The sequence below is a fragment of the Papaver somniferum genome, chromosome 6 (assembly GCF_003573695.1).
Source record: "Papaver somniferum cultivar HN1 chromosome 6, ASM357369v1, whole genome shotgun sequence".
NCBI lineage: Eukaryota > Viridiplantae > Streptophyta > Magnoliopsida > Ranunculales > Papaveraceae > Papaver > Papaver somniferum.
In genome coordinates, this window is record NC_039363.1 from 88,104,010 (window position 1) to 88,124,154 (window position 20,145).

The following is a 20,145-nucleotide window of genomic DNA, read 5'->3' on the forward strand; positions in this document are numbered from 1 at the left end:
TCCGATCCACAAAGAATAGATAAAATATCCGCTCAACAACTGGATATGGATGTCCGCTAAACAGCAAGACGGATCCACTAAACAGTGGATTAGGAATTTCCGCTAAACAACTAGGCGGAAGCACTAAACAATGGTATAGAAAGACTGCTCAACAGCTGATCTTATCATGCATAATTTTTTCTTTTTTTTTTGGTTTTGGATTAAAATCTATATGTAAACAAAGAACCAATAAAACATGAATATGCAAACAGAGAAACAAACAAGCATGGATTTACCCCATCCCCAATCTAATTTCTACATTGTCCCCAATGTGGCAGTGGCCAAAAACAGTTCAAAGGTGGAAAGGGTGATCAACCAAGCACAAACATGTTATTCATGATAAAGAAAAATGATTTTTTTTTTAAATAACTACATTATTTTACCACTGTCGCAGTCCAAGTCATTAACATTTATCCCATGCAATAAGCCTTTAAACCTCAAGCTCCCATAAGAGGACGAGTTCTGTCTTGTGAGGGCTTCCAATTGTGATACCTGTTAGATCACTGCTCGGTCGAACTGGCAAGCGTTGCTATCTCAAGCTTGTTTGTCAAGTTTAGTTGTCAAAACTATAAGTCTTGATTTCTAGTCTACTTATAGCTATGTCTCGGATTAGGAAAAAATGTGTAGTCGAGCTTTAGACTTCACGACGATCATCGATTGAATACGAAGATCTACTAATGGGAGATTGGAGCAACTTCATCAACAAAAGGTAAGTGGAGACTTGAACTCATCTATCACTCATAAGTCTATTCTATTCTATCTCCTATTGAGACTAAGTCGTATAGCTATATAAACTTTTACATCATACACATTTGATATTTCGGGCTGAGTTTAACTCGCTTATATATTTCTGGAAATATGTGATGGAAACCTTTTTACTTTAACTATGTTCATGATTATTCTTGAAGAAAGTCGAAAGATGATCATGTGAAAATCGCCTGGTACCATCTTACATGATTTTTGTGAGACAACCATTTGATGTAGACTCGGAATGTTTCGTATTGATCATTTGAGCACTTGAAAATTGCTTATAAGCTATTAGTTTGTGTGAGACAACTATTTTCGTCTTCTAAGAATGTTTCAATGATTGAAATGGGAGTTTAGAATAATTAATCATTGTCTGGATATAGCACCGTATGCATACCCGTATGCAAACTGTTGTAAGAATGATTCAGGTCCGGGAACCAAGTATGCATACCCGTATGCGAACGGTTTTAACTATTAAAGTCCGAGAACTAAGTTTCCATACCCGTTTGCAAATTTTTTCACCTAAGTTCGGTCCGGAACGACAGTATGCGTACCCGTTTGTGAACTGTCACAAAAGATCAAAGTCTGAAACTTAAGTTTGTGTACCCGTTTGCAAACTTATGTGGTTAAGTTCTAAAATCGGCAAAGTATGAGTTCATACTCATGAACAAATACATTAATAAATTAAGGAATACAATCTTTGCAAACCGTGGCTAAAATGTTCATGAACTGATTCTTTTGAATCAATCCGATTTTGGTTCAATCGTGTCTTGTATACTTCTACGAGAATATAAACAATTGAACAACTCTATGAATAACACAATTAGATTCATTCGATTATCATTTGATCTATAAGTGTTACGATGAATGTGGTTAACACAAAAGCGTTCATGTGGCTAACTTTGGTTAATTTTTATTGAGCCAACTTAATATACACGTTTAGGTACGGTTACCCATATATGAATAAACATATATTTCATATGTGTGTAACAAGCTAAGACCATCTAACGGCGTAAAGATATTAGATTGAATATTAAATCAGGTTTTCATCTAACGGTGAATATTGATTTCTTTGTTACAAAGTTATCAAACCCTGATTTGAAGACTATATAAGGGGGAACTCTAGCAACTGGGAAACCTAGTTAATCCCCACACCTCCTGTGTGATACTAGTTGCGACTAGAGTCGATTCTCCTTTAACCTAGGTTTTTCCTAAAACCATTATAGGTTAACGACTTGAAGACTTCATTGGGATTCTGAAGCCATTCCCAACTATTTTCTCTGTAGTTGCGTGTTCTAATATTACTTGTTATATCATAGTGAGTAATATATTCTCTAAGATTTGATAGAGATTTATCATCGATAGGTAAGATGTAAAAAGTAATCACAAAGCTCTTTGTCACATTCTTTGTGATTCCACAATAACTTGTTCTACTACCATATAGTTAGGTTATTGTGAGGTGACTGATATTTCTAGTCCGTTCTTCGAGAATATAAGACTGAATTATCAATTGGTTCATGTTCACCTTGATTTATCAAAAGATGAAACAAAAACTTCGTAGGTATTTCTGTGGGAGACAGATTTATCTATCAGAACAAACTTTTCGGCGGGGGACAAATTTGTTTATCAAGTCTTCGACTTTGGTTCGTAACAACTCTTAGTTGTGGGTGAGATCAGCTAAGGGAATCAACTGCATAGAGTCATGTTGGGATTCAGAGGCGACATGAACGCGACTGTACCTTAATCAATGTGAGATTGGTTAGGGCTCAGCTACATTCCAATCCGAAGTTAAACTTGTAGTAGGCTAGAGTCTGTAGAGGCTTAATACAGTGTGGTGTTCAAATATAAACTAGGTCCCGGGGTTTTTCTGCATTTGCGGTTTCCTAATTAACAAAACTTCTGGTGTCTGTGTTATTTCCTTTCCGCATTATATTTGTTTATATAATTGAAATATCACAGGTTGTGCGTAGTTCAATCAATTGGTAAATCCAACCTTTGGTTGTTGATTGAAATTGATTGACATTTAAATATTAGTTTTTGTTACCGCTCAAGTTGTTTTTCATAATAATCAGGTTCACGGATTCCTATCTGTTTGATTTGCTAATTACATTGAGAAACAAAGATATAACTCTTGGATATATTTTCCTTGATTGAATTTGAATGTTTAGTTGATTCTCTTGGAATTATACTGAATTTAATCCATACAGATTGCCCAACGAAATATTGGGTGTGATTGTTAGACCCCCGCTTTTTCAATACCTATAAACACAAGGGTTTTATCCCTAAGGTGCTGAATTATATGTCTCCATCCAGATATCTGCAAAACACAACCAATTAAACATAAGAAGGATACTCCAGAATCGTGGTATCGACTTCTGGATTCACAAGTTCCGAAAACGGCTTCAACCTCTGCCTATTTACTTTGACAATATTTCCATTATTTGGATTTTCGATCTCAACAATACCTTGTGGAAAAACACTTTTAACAATAAATGGACCAGTCCAGCGAGATTTAAGCTTGACATAAAATAAATATAAACGAGAAAATATACTTATCATGAAACATTTCATTTTAGCTTTATAGTTCATGGAAATAGTATAAGCCACATTTTTTATTTCGTCAAGGTCATTTGGTTGCAATTTCCTATGTTCACCTGCCTACCTATGTCAAAATTAAGATTTTTGATTGCCCAGTATGCCTTGTGTTCTAACTCTATAGGTAGATGATATGCTTTTCTGAATATAAGCCTATAAGGAGACATTCCCATTTGAGCCTTAAAAGTTGTCGTATAAGCCCACAACGCATTGAAAAGTCGTAGTGACCAATCATTGCGATTTAGGTTTACGGTCTTGTGCAATATAATTTTTATCTCTTTGTTGGAAACTGCTACTTGACCACTCGTTTAAGGATGATATATTGTAGCTACTTTATGAGTAATGCTATATAATCTCATTAATTTCTCAAATAACTTATTACAAAAGTGAGAACCTCTGTCGCTTATGACAGCCCTAGGAGTGCCAAATCTAGATAAAATATTATCTTTCGGAAACTTAGTAATAGTCTTATTGTTGTTATCCCTGCAAGCAACAACTTCAATCTATTTAGATACATAGTCAACAACAACCAATATATTGATAAACATAAGAGGTGGGAAATGGGCCCATAAAATCTATGCCCCATACTTGAAAGATTTAAACAATTAAAATAGGATTTAATGGCATCATATCTAGTTGAGAATTCCTTCCTACTTTTTTTCGTATCTTTCACATGCTTTGCAAAAGAAGTATGGATCTTTAAAAAGAGTCATCCAGTAAAAACCACATTGCAAAATTTTCAGGGCAATTTTCTTACCTGAAAAATGTCCTCCACAAGCACTAGAATGACTGAAATTTCAAGATACTTTGGTGTTCAAACTCTGGTACACACCTTCGAATTAGCTGGTCTGGACAAACTTTAAATAAAAATGTATCATCCTATAAACAATTCTTCACTTCTGCAAAGAACTTTGTCTTGTATTGTTGAGTCCAATGAGCTGGGATGTAACCTACAACAAGATAGTTTGCAATGTCTACATACCAAGGTGTTAGTGATACACTAACAAGTAACAATTGTTCATCAGGAAATGTTTCAACCATATCACTTTGAAAAGAATAGTCAAGTATTATCCTAGATGGAACCCACATTTTCAAATCCTTTCTTATCTTTGATTTCTAGGTTGAACTCTTGGAAAAGAAGAACCCACCTAATCAGTCTAGGTTTCACATCTTTCTTTGAGAAAATATTCTTAAGGGCAGCATGGTCCGTGTACACAATAACTTTAGACCCGACTAGATATGACCTGAACTTATCCAAGGCAAACACAACTGACAAGAATTCTTTTTCCGTAGTGGAATAATTACATTGTGAATCTGTTAAAGTACGACTAGCATAGTAAATAACACATGGTAATTTCTGAACTCTTTGTCCTAAAACATCTCCAATCGCTAGCGTCACACATGATCTCAAACGGTAACAACCAATTAGGGGATTATATGATCGGAGTTGTAGTCAATAAAGTCCTTAGATTTTCAAATGCTATGTAGCATTCTTCATCAAACACAAAATCTTTGTGTTTTGATATAAGAGATTGTAAAGGGGCCTGGAGATTTTACTAAAGTCCTTAACGAACCTTCGGTTAAATCCCGCATGTCTAAGAAAAGACCTTATTTCCTTGACATTCTCCGGGTCTACCAAATATGCAATCAAATCAGTTTTATCTTTATCTACCTCAAATCCCTGAGATGAAACAACATGACCTAAGGCATTCCCTTTAGAAACCATAAAGTTACACTTTTCCCATTTAAGAACAAGATTCATTTCATTGCAACGAATCAAAGATAATTCAAAGTGATGCAAGCAATCAGTAAAACTATCACCAAAGATCGAAAAATCATCCATTAATACTTCCAAATTATTACCAACCATATCAGAAAAAACACACTTAGCATGAGACGTTGGAATGCCGCTGGTGCATTGCATAAGCCAAAGGGCATACACGTCTGTAGGCAAATGTTCCATACGGGCATGTAAAAGTCGTCTTTTCCTGATCTTCTCGAGAAATATCCACTTGATTGTAACCTGAGTATCCGTCGACAAAGCAATAGAACTTATGACCTGCAAGTCGCTCAAGAATTTCATCAATAAATGACAGAGGAAAATGATCTTTCCTACTAACAGAATCCAAATTAATCTTATGCGTAGAAATACCAGGGTCAATTCCTTTTAGGTCTGCAATAGTCCATCCTAAAGCATTTATGTGCTTCCTAAGAACATCCAAAAACATTGCTTCCTGATCTTCATTAAGTTCAGATGATATGATTACTGGAAATGTTTCATTTTGACCCAAAAAAACATATTCTAGGTCACTAAGAAGTGGCTTAAGGTCAAGCTTTTGGAATTCTATGGATGAAGGTAGTGGCTTTGTCTCACTGATTGGAAGTGACTCAAATCTAGACCGCCACTTATCTGTATCCAATAATGGAGATGAATCCAATAAGGAATGACCTCTTCAATGGATCCATCCTCATCAAAATCCCAAAGGTTAAGAAGACTGGCTTTTAATGTATCCTTAGCTTTTGGATGAGATAACTTTTCCTGCACAATTGTTTCAGTCATAATAACCTCATAGATATCATCACTACCACTCGGGTATTTACATGCATCAAAGATGTTCAATTCAACAGTCTTATTTCCAAATGAAAAAAAACATTATACCATTTTGACAATTAATCAAAGTATCCGCAGTTGCAAGGAAAAAACGACCTAAGATAATAGGTATTTCATTGCTAGCATTAATAAAAAATTTTGATTTTAACTAACACATCCTCAACTACCCCTCTCAGTACTTTAACAGATTTGTCTGCAAATTGTAGAGTGACTGGGGTGGGTTTTAATTCACCTAAGCCCATTTGCTCATAAACCGAGAAAGGTATGAGGTTTACACTAGCTCCCAAATACAGAAGTGCTTGTTTGATCACGACCCTAATATACAAGAAATAGTAGGGCATCCCGGATCTTTATATTTGGTATGAGTGTTGTGTTTAAGAATAACGATTACCTGTTCCGTGAGGAATCCATTTTTCTGCACATTATGCTTCCTTTTGATGGTCCAAAGATCCTTCATGAACTTGGCGTCAGCTGGAATCTGCTTAATCACACACAAGAGAGGAATGATAACCTTTACCTGCTACAAAACATCAAGAATATCCTTATTATCAGCCAGCGGTTTAGTAGACAACAAACGATGAGGAAATGGAGCATGTATTTTCTTATCAACATCAGAATTTTCATTTTTAGTATCACTGTAACAGACACCACCCTTGGGTTTTTGAGACTTCCCAGGTTCGTTTACCTTCATTGGAATCTCTATCACCTTATCATTTCTAAGTGTTGTAACAACCTTAACTTGTTCAATATTAGCATTGTTAGCTTCATACTGAACTTTCGGGTTTGGTTGAGTTTAATAAGCTGGTATCCCTGTCACAAGCTGGAAAATTACGCCTAGCGCTCCAGGGCGCGCATGCCATAACTTCCCCGATATGCCATGATGATACTACTACCGGAAGACTAGGAAAATACACATTCATTTGCCCTTGCAAGTATGCTCATGGATCATGATACAACTAAATTAGCTTCCATACAGTTCCAACTTACTACAGAACATGGGTATAAAGCCTTGAAGGCTATGGCCGATGCGTTTCATGCATCACTAGACTTAGAGTCCTTTCTAGGCATAGAACATGCCTTGAACTTGTACATAGGTCATTGCATGCCTATTTCCAACTCTTTTCTTAGCTTAGGCATTGTTGAAAGCATGCAGTTGTCTTGCTCGTGCCAAAGGTGCATCAATTAGGCTCATGCATTACTTTCTTTAAGCTTATGCAATCTCTGATGTAACTTACTTTATTGGCCATGCCCATTTCGTAATTGATGCATATGTCAATTCCATATAACTTGATAGGAAGTATGAGCATCTAGTGGATGGCATGCAACTAGCCTCATCAAGTGTGGCCACAATCATCTCTTGCATCACAATACCGAGCCAGATGATATGAGAGGCCAGCATGCCGCAGTCATGTCAGATTAGATAATATGAGCGACAAAGTGCTGGACCAGAAATGCTGCAACTCATCGTGGTTGCCTACATACCCTTCCCTACTCTAAAGGGATCAAACACTGACCGTAGTTCATCCTCGAAGGTACTACAACTTAATCCAACTCGTTTGCAAAGCCGTGGCCAGGCAATAATGGTAATGGCCTAGTCCGTGTAGGCCATTCCATCAAAATGCACAAAAGTTACGCATTACTGAGTCTGTTCCAAGACATAGTAATGACAATGCTTAATATGCTCCATTGGCAAGGCTGCGCAGCTATAAATGAGGCCTAAGCATCATCTATGCTATTCCGGATAAGCTATGAAGCTTACTTGGTGCATAATCCGCATATGCACCTTCAACCAACTACCCCTCCCATATATGTTTATTTGACATTTTTACAACTTAGAAAAGGTGGGTGAACTAACATTCACCAAGTACCATTTTTGAGGTGCTTGCTTCACTATTCATGGCCATTGCCATGTATTCCTGAATAACCGACAATGATTGCTGCGTTTCTATTCTGGCCCTTAGATCAATTTCAAATATTGTGCAATATTTACTAGGCCAGCCTGCTCTGGCATATTGCACATTGTTGTGCAATATCGGCTCTAGGCCGATGGCCTGCATAATGCGCAATGGTTGCGCTGCAACTCCCAAGGCCATCTACCTAACTGGTCTAATACACCATTTGGTGCGAGATTTGTCCTTTGGCCAGTATAGCTTACCCAATGCGCCATAATACGCCGTAATTGTATCTAGGCTAATATAGCTTCCTCTTGGTGCCATATTGGCCTTGTCCGATATGCCCAACATAATGCGCCACTCTTGGTGTGATATTGTCCTTTGGCCAAATGTCTCTTACTACGCAATGGAATATTTGGATGAAGCTTCATCACAAGCCATGGCGCATCTTTGCACATGCGCCATGTTAAAAAGGGTGTTACAGTGCATTTCTCCCTAATATTGAGACGTGATTCAATACGTCCTACGCTAGTTTTCAGCTCATCCAAAGTCTGCAAGGTATTCTGATTTATTTGAGTTTGTCCCTGCATAAAATTTTGTAAAGTGTCGTCAAGAGTCTTTTTATGAGGTGGCACGTAAAGATTACTAGATGAAGACCCTTAAGGAACATTAACATCATTCACCGTAAGACAATTTCTCTAACTGAAATTAGGATGATTTCTCCAATTAGGATTATATGTTTCTGAATAAGGTGAGATAAAAAGTCTTTTCTATGCATTCACGACATTTGCTTGGTCATGTAACACTTCTTGAAATGATGGGATTGTAGGACATTTGAAAGAATTTGATGAGGTTTGTGCTACGATGCATTTTGTTGTTGCAACTCAAGATTGTAGGTTTGTGCTACGACATTTGTAATAATAAAACTAACACTAAAGAACACTAATCAATCCTCGGCCCACTGGCGCCAAAATTTGATTACTCTTTTCAGAATATCAAAGTAAAAGAAGTGTAATATAGTTGGAACGAGTTCAAACCACAGAGATTTCAGGTGATTCAAGATAATTACTACAAGAACTGAATCAACCATCATCCATATGAACATTTGATTTACAGAAAAGTCATTCCTTGAATTTTTATAAAATTATCTCTAACTGGTTTGGGGATTTTACTTTAATGAGTTGTAGAACAGCTGAACTCAGTTGCTTTCATCAGTATGAGAATACATAACTCAGTTGTTGAGAACGGGTGGAGATTTGATGAGGACTTCACTTGATCTGATTATATTTGCTCTTCAATTCTCTGCTCCTCAAAACCCTAAACTTGCTTACACCGGATTTTTATTCATAATGAAACCTTTGTTAAGTTATTTTCTTTATAAAAGTGGCCCCACTTCCATTTGCTTGTACTAGATTTACCATAAATCCATTCCAAACAACAACAACAATTGTCCGTCCGGCATAAAACTCCCTTGCTTTTAGTTATTATCCCAAACAAGTCACAGTAATAGTTGTTAGACTATTTAACTAATGATATCATATGTGTAAAGTATTATCCCAAGGCATGGAATTAGCATATGCAAATATGGCTTAGAACTAACATAAACACGAAAATTTGTGTCATAAAATAAGCACAAACAGTCAACATCAGAAATGCTCTGAGTCCCTCATAAATATTAACTACTGTATTCAAACCCGTTCATTAATAGATGTGACTTGGCACTAAAAATCTCAAACATAACCGTCATGGTCCATCTGGTGAAACACCTTGAAAGTGTTCAAAAACATAAAATAACACATCACTGAGAGGAAGAAACCAAATGAGAAGAGTGATGTTATGTAACTGGAGAAAGATATATCCAATATGGAAAACGGTGTTGACCTGAGAAAATAAAAAAGAAAAATATCCAAAATCACAAGCATAAGAGTACACAACGATACCGACTCCATAATGACCTCTAATGCCGCAAATGATAACGACAAGAAGGGTACAACGGAAGCATGATCTCACAATCGGACCAGATGGAACCAAGTACTAGAGAGGGATCAAAACACGGTAGAAAGTTATACACAAAACATCTTTAGGGAAACATAAAAATGGGGAAAGGCAGTTGAGAAGCAAGTGGCGGAGATAAAGATGGAAGCGGCGATATTTATAAAGACCATAACCAAAGTAAATGACGTACAAGCAAACAACAAAAACAAAGACGACAAAACCAGGCGGCGGGAAGAAAACAATGAAGCTACAAAAATGATAAAATCGTGAGAAAATCTGGAAAGAAAAAAAACTAGGGAATATATGAAAAATGATGGGAATTAGGAATCAACCTTGACATCAAAACTTATTAAGAAAGTCCAAAAATACTACCACTATCAGATAAGTTACTAATCATCTTTGTCGCAGAAAGAACGACTTATTATCTATTTTACATAAACTGTTTACGAACTTAGCTTAAAATATAGGTTGTTTTAACTTTAATTGAGTATATACAGTCATCATCAAAGCAACAACATTGAAAGATTGAAAAAATAATGCTTAATCGAATACCCCCTAACTGGCAATACGAGGTATGTGGCACCTAAAACCCACGTGAAATGGTGAAATGGGAAAGATGATTCGACTATCTTACGAATGTCATGTGGAGGCAAGATAGCTCCTTTCCTACTGAACAAAGCAGGATAAAAAAATGGGTGAAAAACTATGATTGTGTGAAAATTATCTAATAGGCAAGTGTATGTTCGGGGATAAACGCACAATAGAAATAACAGATTCAGAATGAAACAACGTTAAGCCTAACTCGGATCAAAAATAAATATATCATTAACGATTTTCCACATATACAACAATAAAGGCGTAAGATATCAAGAAAAGGAAACAATAGCTTAAAAAGCTTATGAAGAGCAACGCAATGATAGGGCATCCATAACGAGCGAGAATGACATATTCGAGACTCACGAACAACATCCTTCATCATAATCTCCTCAACATCAGAATATTCATACTTTCAGCCTCCCCCAACATCAAGTTAACAACTCAACGCACACCTAGATGCCTCCTCGAAGAAAATGACTTTTATCCTTAAATACTGAATCCTTTTTTTGAACATCAACTATGAAGCAATCCATAAGCACCTACAGAAAACCAAACCAAAATAGGAAGGTCCGAAAGAATAAGACAATCGAAAGGAAAACATACATTACCTTCGATAATTCAATAATAGAAACGAATCCAGAACATGAACACACCAACCAAAACAAAGCTTCTCCAAAGGATACAATGAACCACAAACAATACAACAAAAGCTATAACGAAGAGAGCGATAAGCAACATAATCAAAAAGAGACTCATAATGAACAAGACCTAAAATGCCTCGAACATGATAATAAACCTTCTGCCGAGAAACATTACTAATTACGGTAACAAACTTCTGATGAATCCCTAAAAAGAAAACGGGAGAATGGTACATACCTTAAACACAAAGCAATAACAAAAGAGCACCAAAAGACAGAAGACTCGCGATCTCTAACCAGGAAGGAAGAAGAAGCACTGATGGCATGACTACCAGCCATTTCAAAAGGAATAAAAAGTTGCAGAAGAGAAGACGACAAAAAAAATGAAGAGAACAAAAATCACTAAAGATGAAGAAGTAATTATAGTACAAAAACCATAAAAGACGTGTATGCCCCTCAACATCCCAACAGATGTTGCGCTCCAACAACATCCAATTCTCTGCATAAATAACCTTGGCATCCAAGCAGACGCCGCTCTTACAACATCCATTGCCCCGCAGAAAAAACCTTCATATCCGAACAGACGTTACACTCCAACAACATTTGATATCCTGCATTAGTTATCTCAACATACGGACAAATGTTATGTCGTATGCTCCAGCAAAATCCGACGCTCAACAAAACCACCTCACCCTCCTAACATATGCAACACTACGAAAAAATATGTACTCCAATCAACTCTCAAAAGACATCATATACACCGCATCATCACAGAAACGTATTAGACCAGAACGATACAGAAGACCCTCCACCATAGAAGTCATTGAAGATTACCACCTCTCTTGGGGTTCATGAGAAAAACGTATAATGTGGATACCATATTTTGCGTGTCCTCCTAAGCCCAAAGGGCTGGTATCATGTAAAAGCGTCAAGCCCGAATCCAAGTATATGAATACTCTAGAATGTATTCAACCTAGCTAGAGGAGCACCAGACCATTAAGGAGTACTCTACCAAGCCTATAAATATCCCATCCAGGACATAAGGATCCCATCTTGGTTTAACCAAGACTATAGATTGTGTTAATGAAGTGTAAATTTTCTTTTTAGTATTTCTTTACGTATATTCTTAGTTTAATGGTGATTTTATCTCTACTTCGATGTGGTAATTTTTTAAGAATCTACGACACTTTTCTCAATAATAAAATGGTAGGGGTTTTTTAATATGGGGAATATAAAAGATTTCCTCATCTTGGCTAACTTTTCTTGTAAATCACAACCATTAACTTGTTTACAAGAGGTGGATACATGACCTGAAAAGATTAACAAATATATTCTAGCGGCGGCCACAATAACTTGTTTATCTAGCGATGGCTTTTGATGCGCCCAAAGAAAGAGTCTTTCCGTTATCTGGGATCTATGATCCAGAGCAACGAAGACATTGACGAGGATATCCGACACAAAATTAACTCAGGATGGGCCAAATGGAGACTTGCAACGGGAGTCCTCTGTGACCGTAAGGTACCGACTAAACTGAAGGGAAAGTTCTACAAGACGGCAATTCGTCCAGCACTTCTGTACGGGGCGGAGTGCTGGGCGACAAAAAACCCACACATCTTAAGGCTACATGTGACGAAAATGAAGATGTTAAGATGGGCTTGTGGGCTGACAAGACACGATAAGATTCGAAATGATTTTATTCATGGGAAGCTTGGGGTAGCATCGATGAAGATGATACTCATGCAACACCGGCTGCGTTGGTTCGGGCATCTCCAACGGAGACCACCTGAGGTCCCGGTACGAGTAGGATGCATCAGACGAGCCGAAGGGAGAATGAAGAAACGAGGACGGCCGAAATTAACCTGGGATGAACTGATTAAGCGGGACCTGAAAGATCGAGGCTTGGAGAGAGAGAGTTGGCGCTCGACAGAACAACGTGGAGGACAGCGATCCACGTGAAAGAGGTATGTACATGAGGTGCGTGACTGGACCCTTCCTTACCTTTGATTATTCGTTAGAAGCTTTCTCTCTTAATAGGACTGTGCAAACCGCGAACTAGTAAACCGTCATGGAGGAATTGTGAAAGGAGGGGCATCCCTATGTAGCTCTGCAGCTCGCAGGATCGTGAAGGGGAATTACCCCGTAGCCCTGCAGCCGGGACATGGAGTACGCGGCCCCATCACCGAAATGTTCGCGAATGCGTAATCCCATGGAAGCGATGGACCACTACATCCTCTGTGCCGAAAACGAACAAGACACGAAAGGTGTCAAGGATTACTCTTACCTTTGGGTAAGTTGCGTTTCGGTCCGTAGACAGCCGGTGTAAAAACTTCGTCGCACCCTTAAGGATACGGTCTTTCTGAGACAATATCCCTGCTCGACTCGGTACTTGCTACTGGAAAAGAGCTTTGGTTTTGGTTTTGACTTGGCTTTTGATGCGCCCAAATCCTAGTATCTATCGCACCCGCGACCTTTAGTTTGCTCTTCGACAACATATGTAATTCCCATGGTTGGTTCACAAATCACAAAACTATGATTAATTTCGTGATGGTACGGTTAATTTTGTTTCTCTGTTTGAAGAACGACTGTTTGAACAAATTTCGGTTAATGATAGCATAGATGCACCTACTAATCTCCCACGAGACTAGAGAGTTGGTTAGGGTATTTGCTAGGGATGGTTAGTTTCAACTGTATCATGGCACCGGTCCCATTAGTGGTGGCCCACTGACGTGAAGCAAAATAATATCTGTTCTCACCCTACACCACTAGATTTCACGAAAAAGATTCACAAAATTTAACGGATAGGATCAAGTAATCAGATCTCACACGATATTAAAAAAAGTGAAATCCTTTTCACCCACTTTTAAAGTACGTGACTAATAAGCATATGTTGAATGTATGACCAGCGGTTAGTATTTAACCATCAAGCTTGTCTCTTGAAAACTCACCCACGTTACTGGTAGGTCATGAAAGTTGTACTGACCTCTTAAAAACTCGGTTTCCTTTTCAACTACGAAAAGGACGAATTAATTATCTGGATGTACTCCCAGACTTATAAAACTGGACCGGCACTCCAGTTAAATAAAGCTGTATTATTTTATTGTTATAAAAAGGAGTCCACATAAAATCGGAAGAAAGTACCTTGAGAGCTTTATACGTTCTTTGTTCTGCTTCTTTCTGCAACATATCCTAATACGACAAAAACCTCTACAATACAATTCCAATAAATATCTTTCCTGAATCTGTATCTGTTCTAGATTTTTGTGGGAGAGGTCAGTTTTTTTATGAAGTGGAGCTGAATCGAATTGAGTCTCTGAGATTATTGATCGTACATAATTGTTGTTTATACGTATGAGCTGGTTCATAAATCTGGGGATATCAACGAATTCAAGTCATTTTATAACTTGTCTGTTGATTTTTGTTCTTCATTATTCTCCTCAATTATTTGAAAAACCCTTGAATCCTAGGTTAAATTATATATCATTATCATCATCAAAACAATATGGAGTCACAGAATCAGAGTAATCAATTAAAAAAAGGTTTGATCTTTTTTCTCTATTTTTTTTTTTGAAATTAATTTTTGGTGAAAGATTAATTGTTTTTTTTGCTTTACTTTTGTTGATTTTTAGTTGCGTCTTACCCAATTTGGATAATATAAGTACATAGATACGAAATATGTTCATCTGAATAACATGCATAAAAATGGTCGTGCTACATTTGGAAAAAAAGTGTTGTTTGATTGAGGAAATTATATTGTTTTATTTGGATACGTCAAACTAGACTCTAGACTTTAGATCTTGATTTTAGGCAGATTAACCGAGTCGGTGTTGGGAGGTAAAAGTAATGTTTGAGGTGAATTTGATCTGGTTCTAACATCAAATAATTTTTTGCTGGGTATTGATGATATTTGAAATTTGAATTCCATGTTTTTGTTCCTAAAGATGAATATATTGTTATGCTGATTGCCTGATTCTAGTATCTCTGTAATCCGCGGGTGAGACTTGATTGAAGAGTTTTGACTGGACTTGAATCTACAATTTCATTTGTAGAGTAGTTATCATCAATACCCAGCAAATAATTTTTTGCTGGGTATTGTTGATATTTGAAATTTGAATACCATGTTTTTGTTCCTAAAGAGATGAACATGTTGTTATGCTGATTGCCTGATTCTAGTATCTCTGTAATCCACGGGTGAGACTTGATTGAAGAGTTTTGACTGGACTTGAATCTACAATTTCATTTGTAGAGTAGTTATTAACAAGACCTTGCCACAATATAGATGGTATCGTTCAGGAATTGAACCTATGGGTTCAGTTTATAAGTTGCGTGCTCCTTAATATCTAACCATGAACCAATCATGTATCAATCGATTAATATGACCTGAATCCTATCTTTTTGTAGGTTCTTTCTTTTCACTTGAGAGAAAACAGTTTACTCGTTCCGTCATTGTCATAGGTGGTGGTTTTGCCGGTATTTCAGCTGCTCGCGCTCTTCATGATGCCTCCATTCAGGTATGTAGGGCTTCTGCGGATAAGATTATATGGTTCGTTAGTCTCAGTGTTTTTGTCACTTCACATTGCACCAGTTGGTTACATCTAGATACACCTACAAATGTTTAATGTTGTGGGTCTATTTTTGCTTAACCTGATGGTCCTGATCACATGTTCTCAGGTTGTCCTGTTGGAATCGCGGGATAGGCTTGGTGGCCGTGTCTACACTGACTATTCATTTGGTTTTCCTGTTGACATGGGAGCATCATGGTATGCTTTTCTACTTCTCACTTCTGTGTCAGTGACCCTGATGCTTTGGTTTTTAGTTTACATATAAGCGATATTAATTATTTTATTTGTTTGCATCATGCTTCAGGTTGCATGGTGTCTGCAAAGAGAATCCCTTGGCAAGTTTGATCTCTAGAATGGGATTACCCCTGTACCGAACTAGTGGTGACAATTCTGTATTGTATGATCATGACCTAGAAAGGTATTTTTATTATTATTATCTGATCCCAAGTATAATGTTTGTTTAGATTATTAACTTTTACATGATTTTTTTTTTCCGGGTAGATAACATGTGTCAACCTGAAACAACACGTGATCTCTCCAGTTACTTACCCCGGAGATTCTCTCTTAAAGCACTAGATGAGTTTCTACATGTTTGAGGCATAATTTTGATTGACCATTTAAAAAACAAAAGTCTACTTTACTAATTTTATGGGTTGAAAAACTCATCTGTCTTATGCTCTCCTCCAAAGGTAGGGTTAATGAAAACCTGTTGTCATATTAAAACCTTGCTTCGCTTGCAAATATTTTTGTTCGAGGAACTAAGACCAAGAGACTGCTGATTTAATCAATTTTAGTTACTCCATACCTTTTCAATTCAGAACATTTTATTGACTCAGTTAATGCTATGCTTCTTGACTACAAAATATTCTTCTTCTCAGAAAACTTCTTCACTTTAAAGACTATCAGGCTATTAGCCATTACATTTCAATGAAAAAATGAGTGTGTCTTGTTGGTTCTCCTGGTACTTATATTACTTTCTTTTGCAGCTATGCTCTCTATGATACTGAAGGAAATCAAGTTCCTCAAGAACTTGTCACTAAAGTCGGGATAGTTTTCGAGGACATTTTGAAAGAGGCATGGCTTCCATCTTCTTTTTGAGCTAATGATTTAACTGTGTCTCCTAATGTTTTATCAATATGATTATTGGATGCTTATCTTCATTACTTGGCTAGTGCAACTCTCTCATATGAGAGTGTTGCTGACTGACCAGGTTGGAAGGGTGGTGGAATTCTGCTATCTCTTTTTGATACTTACAGATTGTGTATGTTTGATGATTCCAGTCAGAGAAAGTACGTGATGAATTCAGGGATGATATGTCCATCATGCAGGCATTTGCTATTGTGTTGGAAAGGCGGCCAGACCTAAGGTTTGTTTATACAGTAGTACCTATATTAGTATAATTGTAGTGTCGTGCAGTCTCATTTCTTTTTCTTAATTAGTCGTGTATTTGAATTATCTAGTATTCTGAAACATGAGCATGGTGCAGGCAAGAAGGGCTCGCTCACAAGGTTCTGCAGTGGTACTTGTGCAGAATGGAAGGCTGGTTTGCTGCGGATGCAGACACCATCTCGCTTAAGTGCTGGGATCAGGTATGTATTTATATCACATTATCACCATATTTCGCAAATTTCATCTTTATGCGTAGTGGCACACCGTTCTTTTAAATGAATGCATACTCAAGACAGGTTGACTCTTAAAATGCAGTTAGATAGTCCTAAGTAACATATGTCTTGGTGTGAAGGATGACACTACTATCATTTCCAGTTCCACAATCAAATCAATATATAAAGGTGTCTAGTATTTTATATGATAATGGAACACAATAATACCACTATCATATTATTACATATATGGATAATAATACCTACTTTTGACTGAACTTGACTTTTTTAATGAAGCCAAATTAAGTGAGATTGCAATAATATGTTCTTACATCTTCCATAGAGTGGCTGTTAGTCCTTGTACAAAAGGATGATTGATATAAATTGATATGGGTATGAAGTTGCAAACTAAACTGTTAGCTGACATACATTATAGGAAGAACTACTTTCTGGTGGTCATGGGCTTATGGTTCGGGGTTATCTCCCAGTTATCAACACTCTCGCAAAAGGTCTCGACATCCGCCTAGGGCACAGGTACAACCTAGTTAATCAGTTCCTTTAATCTGCTTACATTGTGGGTGTACAACCGACCTAGGGCTTTCACTTGGTAACTTATGATTACCGTTTTTTTGTCTCTGTCACAGCGTTACAAAAATTGTTCGGCGCAATTATGGAGTTAAAGTCATGGTTGAGGATGGGAAAACATTTGTAGCAGATGCGGTTGTAATTGCTGTTCCGCTTGGTGTTTTGAAAGCTAAGCGTATAGAGTTTGAGCCTAGGTTACCAGATTGGAAAGAAGAAGCCATCGCTGAGCTTGGGGTTGGGACTGAGAACAAGATAGCTTTGCACTTTGGCAGTGTCTTCTGGCCGAACGTGGAGTTCTTAGGAGTAGTTGCACCGACTTCATATGGATGCAGTTACTTCTTAAATCTTCACAAGGCAACAGGCCATCCTGTTCTTGTTTATATGCCTGCTGGAAGGCTGGCCCATGATATTGACAAGATGTCTGATGAGGCTGCTGCTAATTTTGCATTTCTCCAACTGAAGAAGATTCTTCCTGATGCTTCTGAACCAGTAAGTTTATCTGACCTGTGTATAGCTGTTTCTTTTCTTTGATTAACATTAAACTGGATGTTGAAGGACATGTATTCACCTTCCCATGATCGCACTCTGCATGTAGAGCGCCATTTTAGCTGTATATACATGTTCACCTTTGAGGCCTACTATTGGATCTAGGGCCTGCATCTAAGTTTTAGTTCCCAACCTGCGCTCATGTGTGAGGTAAAGCAGTCCTAGACTGTTAGGTCCTATGTAAATTGTCAACTTTTAAATGGTCATACAGATGATTGTTTTCTTCTTTGAGGGGATGTTGATTGTTATATTCACATGCTTATCTTTGGATTTATTTTTTATAATTTTATAAAGGCTTATAAGTGTTCTACTTTTCTACTTCCAAGCGACCTATTTCTTTTTCTGTTTTACCTTTTAACTTCTTTCTTGTTTGCGATGTTGCTACTTATCTTTTTTCTGTGCTGGTTAAAGAATTATGAGGTTAATACATGGTTATATATATTTTGTCTATATGCAGTTTCACCAACTAATCTTCTGTTTTCTCATCTCCACTTTTTCTCCTTGCGCCTAATTGCAGATTCAGCATCTTGTTTCTCACTGGGGGACAGACGTCAATTCACTTGGATCCTACAGCTATGATACAGTAGGTAAACCCCATGATCTGTATGAGCGACTTAGGATTCCTGTTGACAACATGTTCTTTGCTGGAGAGGCGACAAGTGCAAGCTATCCAGGGACTGTGCATGGGGCATTCTCAACTGGGCAGATGGCAGCTGAGGAATGTAGGATGCGTGTCCTTGAAAGGTATGGGGAGTTGGATATATTCAACTCTGTCATGGCCAAGGAGACGCACGTTCCAATCCAGATTTCTCGACTGTAGAGCACTTCAGTCCTTCCTTGGTAATATATGTTAACATGGTGGGTCAAACCATAATAAAACTCAATTTTATGATGTGCGGGATATTTTTTAGCATCAGGTATGATGTGTATATCCACGAGGACTTTGAGCCTGTAGCAAGAACATTTTAATTAGCCTAGTGGTAGTTTGGAAAAAAGAAGATTTTACTTTTTACTTATGATTATTGGGGAGGATTAAATTCCCCTTTTCATAGAATAAAGATTCTTATGTCTCTTGCTGAAGCTTTTTTTATAAAGGAAGAAGGCAGTTAGGGGTACAAAAAAGTTCTAGACACTATCTAGTTTGCTTGTTATTTAGGCGGAGAGAGGCATTATATAATTGTAAAACATTTTTTTAATCATTTGGACAACTTTATAGAACCTATGCATTATGTTCGATATTTTGATTTTGCCAAGTACTTTGGGATCATATCTTTGATTCTTTATTCCTACTGCTCGTGATGAAGGATAATCCCTGGTAGTATGGTCAGTAAGTATGATGCCCCTATGTGGCAGTTGAGGTGATCACCTTCCAAGAGTGATTACTTGGAATGTATTATCTAAATGACCTTCAAAAATAAAAATAGAAATAGAACCTCCAGAAGTGTATTATCCACATATGCGAGGATTTTTTTTTTTTTTTTTTTTTTTTGAGAAAAAACTTAAGACAAAAGTCTAAGGACCATACATAGTGTCAGCGGTGCTTGTGCCAAGCCTGCTTACTTAAGAGTATCCAAATTTTGAAGTCTATTGATAATTTTAAGACTAGTTAACACAAAAGATATTGGGTTGATTCTTGAGTAATTGTCTTCATCATTGCTTCTTGAGTCTTCATAATGACTAGGTTAAATCTCCCCTTGATTGCCTGATAATATAGAAATTGAAACCTTAACAGAATTTCCC

General features: G+C 37.3%; 2 protein-coding genes across 2 annotated transcripts; both read left to right on the forward strand.

The window, feature by feature from the left end:
• The first annotated feature begins 12,491 nt into the window (after positions 1-12,491).
• LOC113291024 lies at positions 12,492-13,070 on the forward strand. Its single transcript, XM_026540605.1, has one exon. It carries the CDS (start codon positions 12,492-12,494, stop codon positions 13,068-13,070), a length of 579 nt encoding a protein of 192 aa, XP_026396390.1.
• A 1,172-nt stretch (positions 13,071-14,242) lies between these two features.
• Positions 14,243-19,643, forward strand: LOC113288317 (probable polyamine oxidase 2). The gene is made up of 10 exons (XM_026537323.1): positions 14,243-14,650; positions 15,513-15,622; positions 15,783-15,871; positions 15,978-16,091; positions 16,660-16,747; positions 16,954-17,039; positions 17,160-17,262; positions 17,711-17,808; positions 17,919-18,348; positions 18,923-19,643. The coding sequence occupies exons 1-10, from the start codon at positions 14,614-14,616 to the stop codon at positions 19,223-19,225; spliced, it is 1,458 nt and encodes a 485-aa protein (XP_026393108.1). The 5' UTR covers positions 14,243-14,613; the 3' UTR covers positions 19,226-19,643.
• The last annotated feature ends 502 nt before the right edge of the window (positions 19,644-20,145 follow it).

Coding starts and splice junctions, on each gene's coding strand:
- LOC113288317 (XM_026537323.1), top strand. CDS start 14,614: ATGGAGTCACAGAATCAGAGTAATCAATTAAAAAAAG. Junction 14,651..15,512: donor GAGTAATCAATTAAAAAAAG/GTTTGATCTTTT, acceptor ATCTTTTTGTAG/GTTCTTTCTTTTCACTTGAG. Junction 18,349..18,922: donor TTCCTGATGCTTCTGAACCA/GTAAGTTTATCT, acceptor GCCTAATTGCAG/ATTCAGCATCTTGTTTCTCA.
- LOC113291024 (XM_026540605.1), top strand. CDS start 12,492: ATGCGCCCAAAGAAAGAGTCTTTCCGTTATCTGGGATCTATGATCCAG.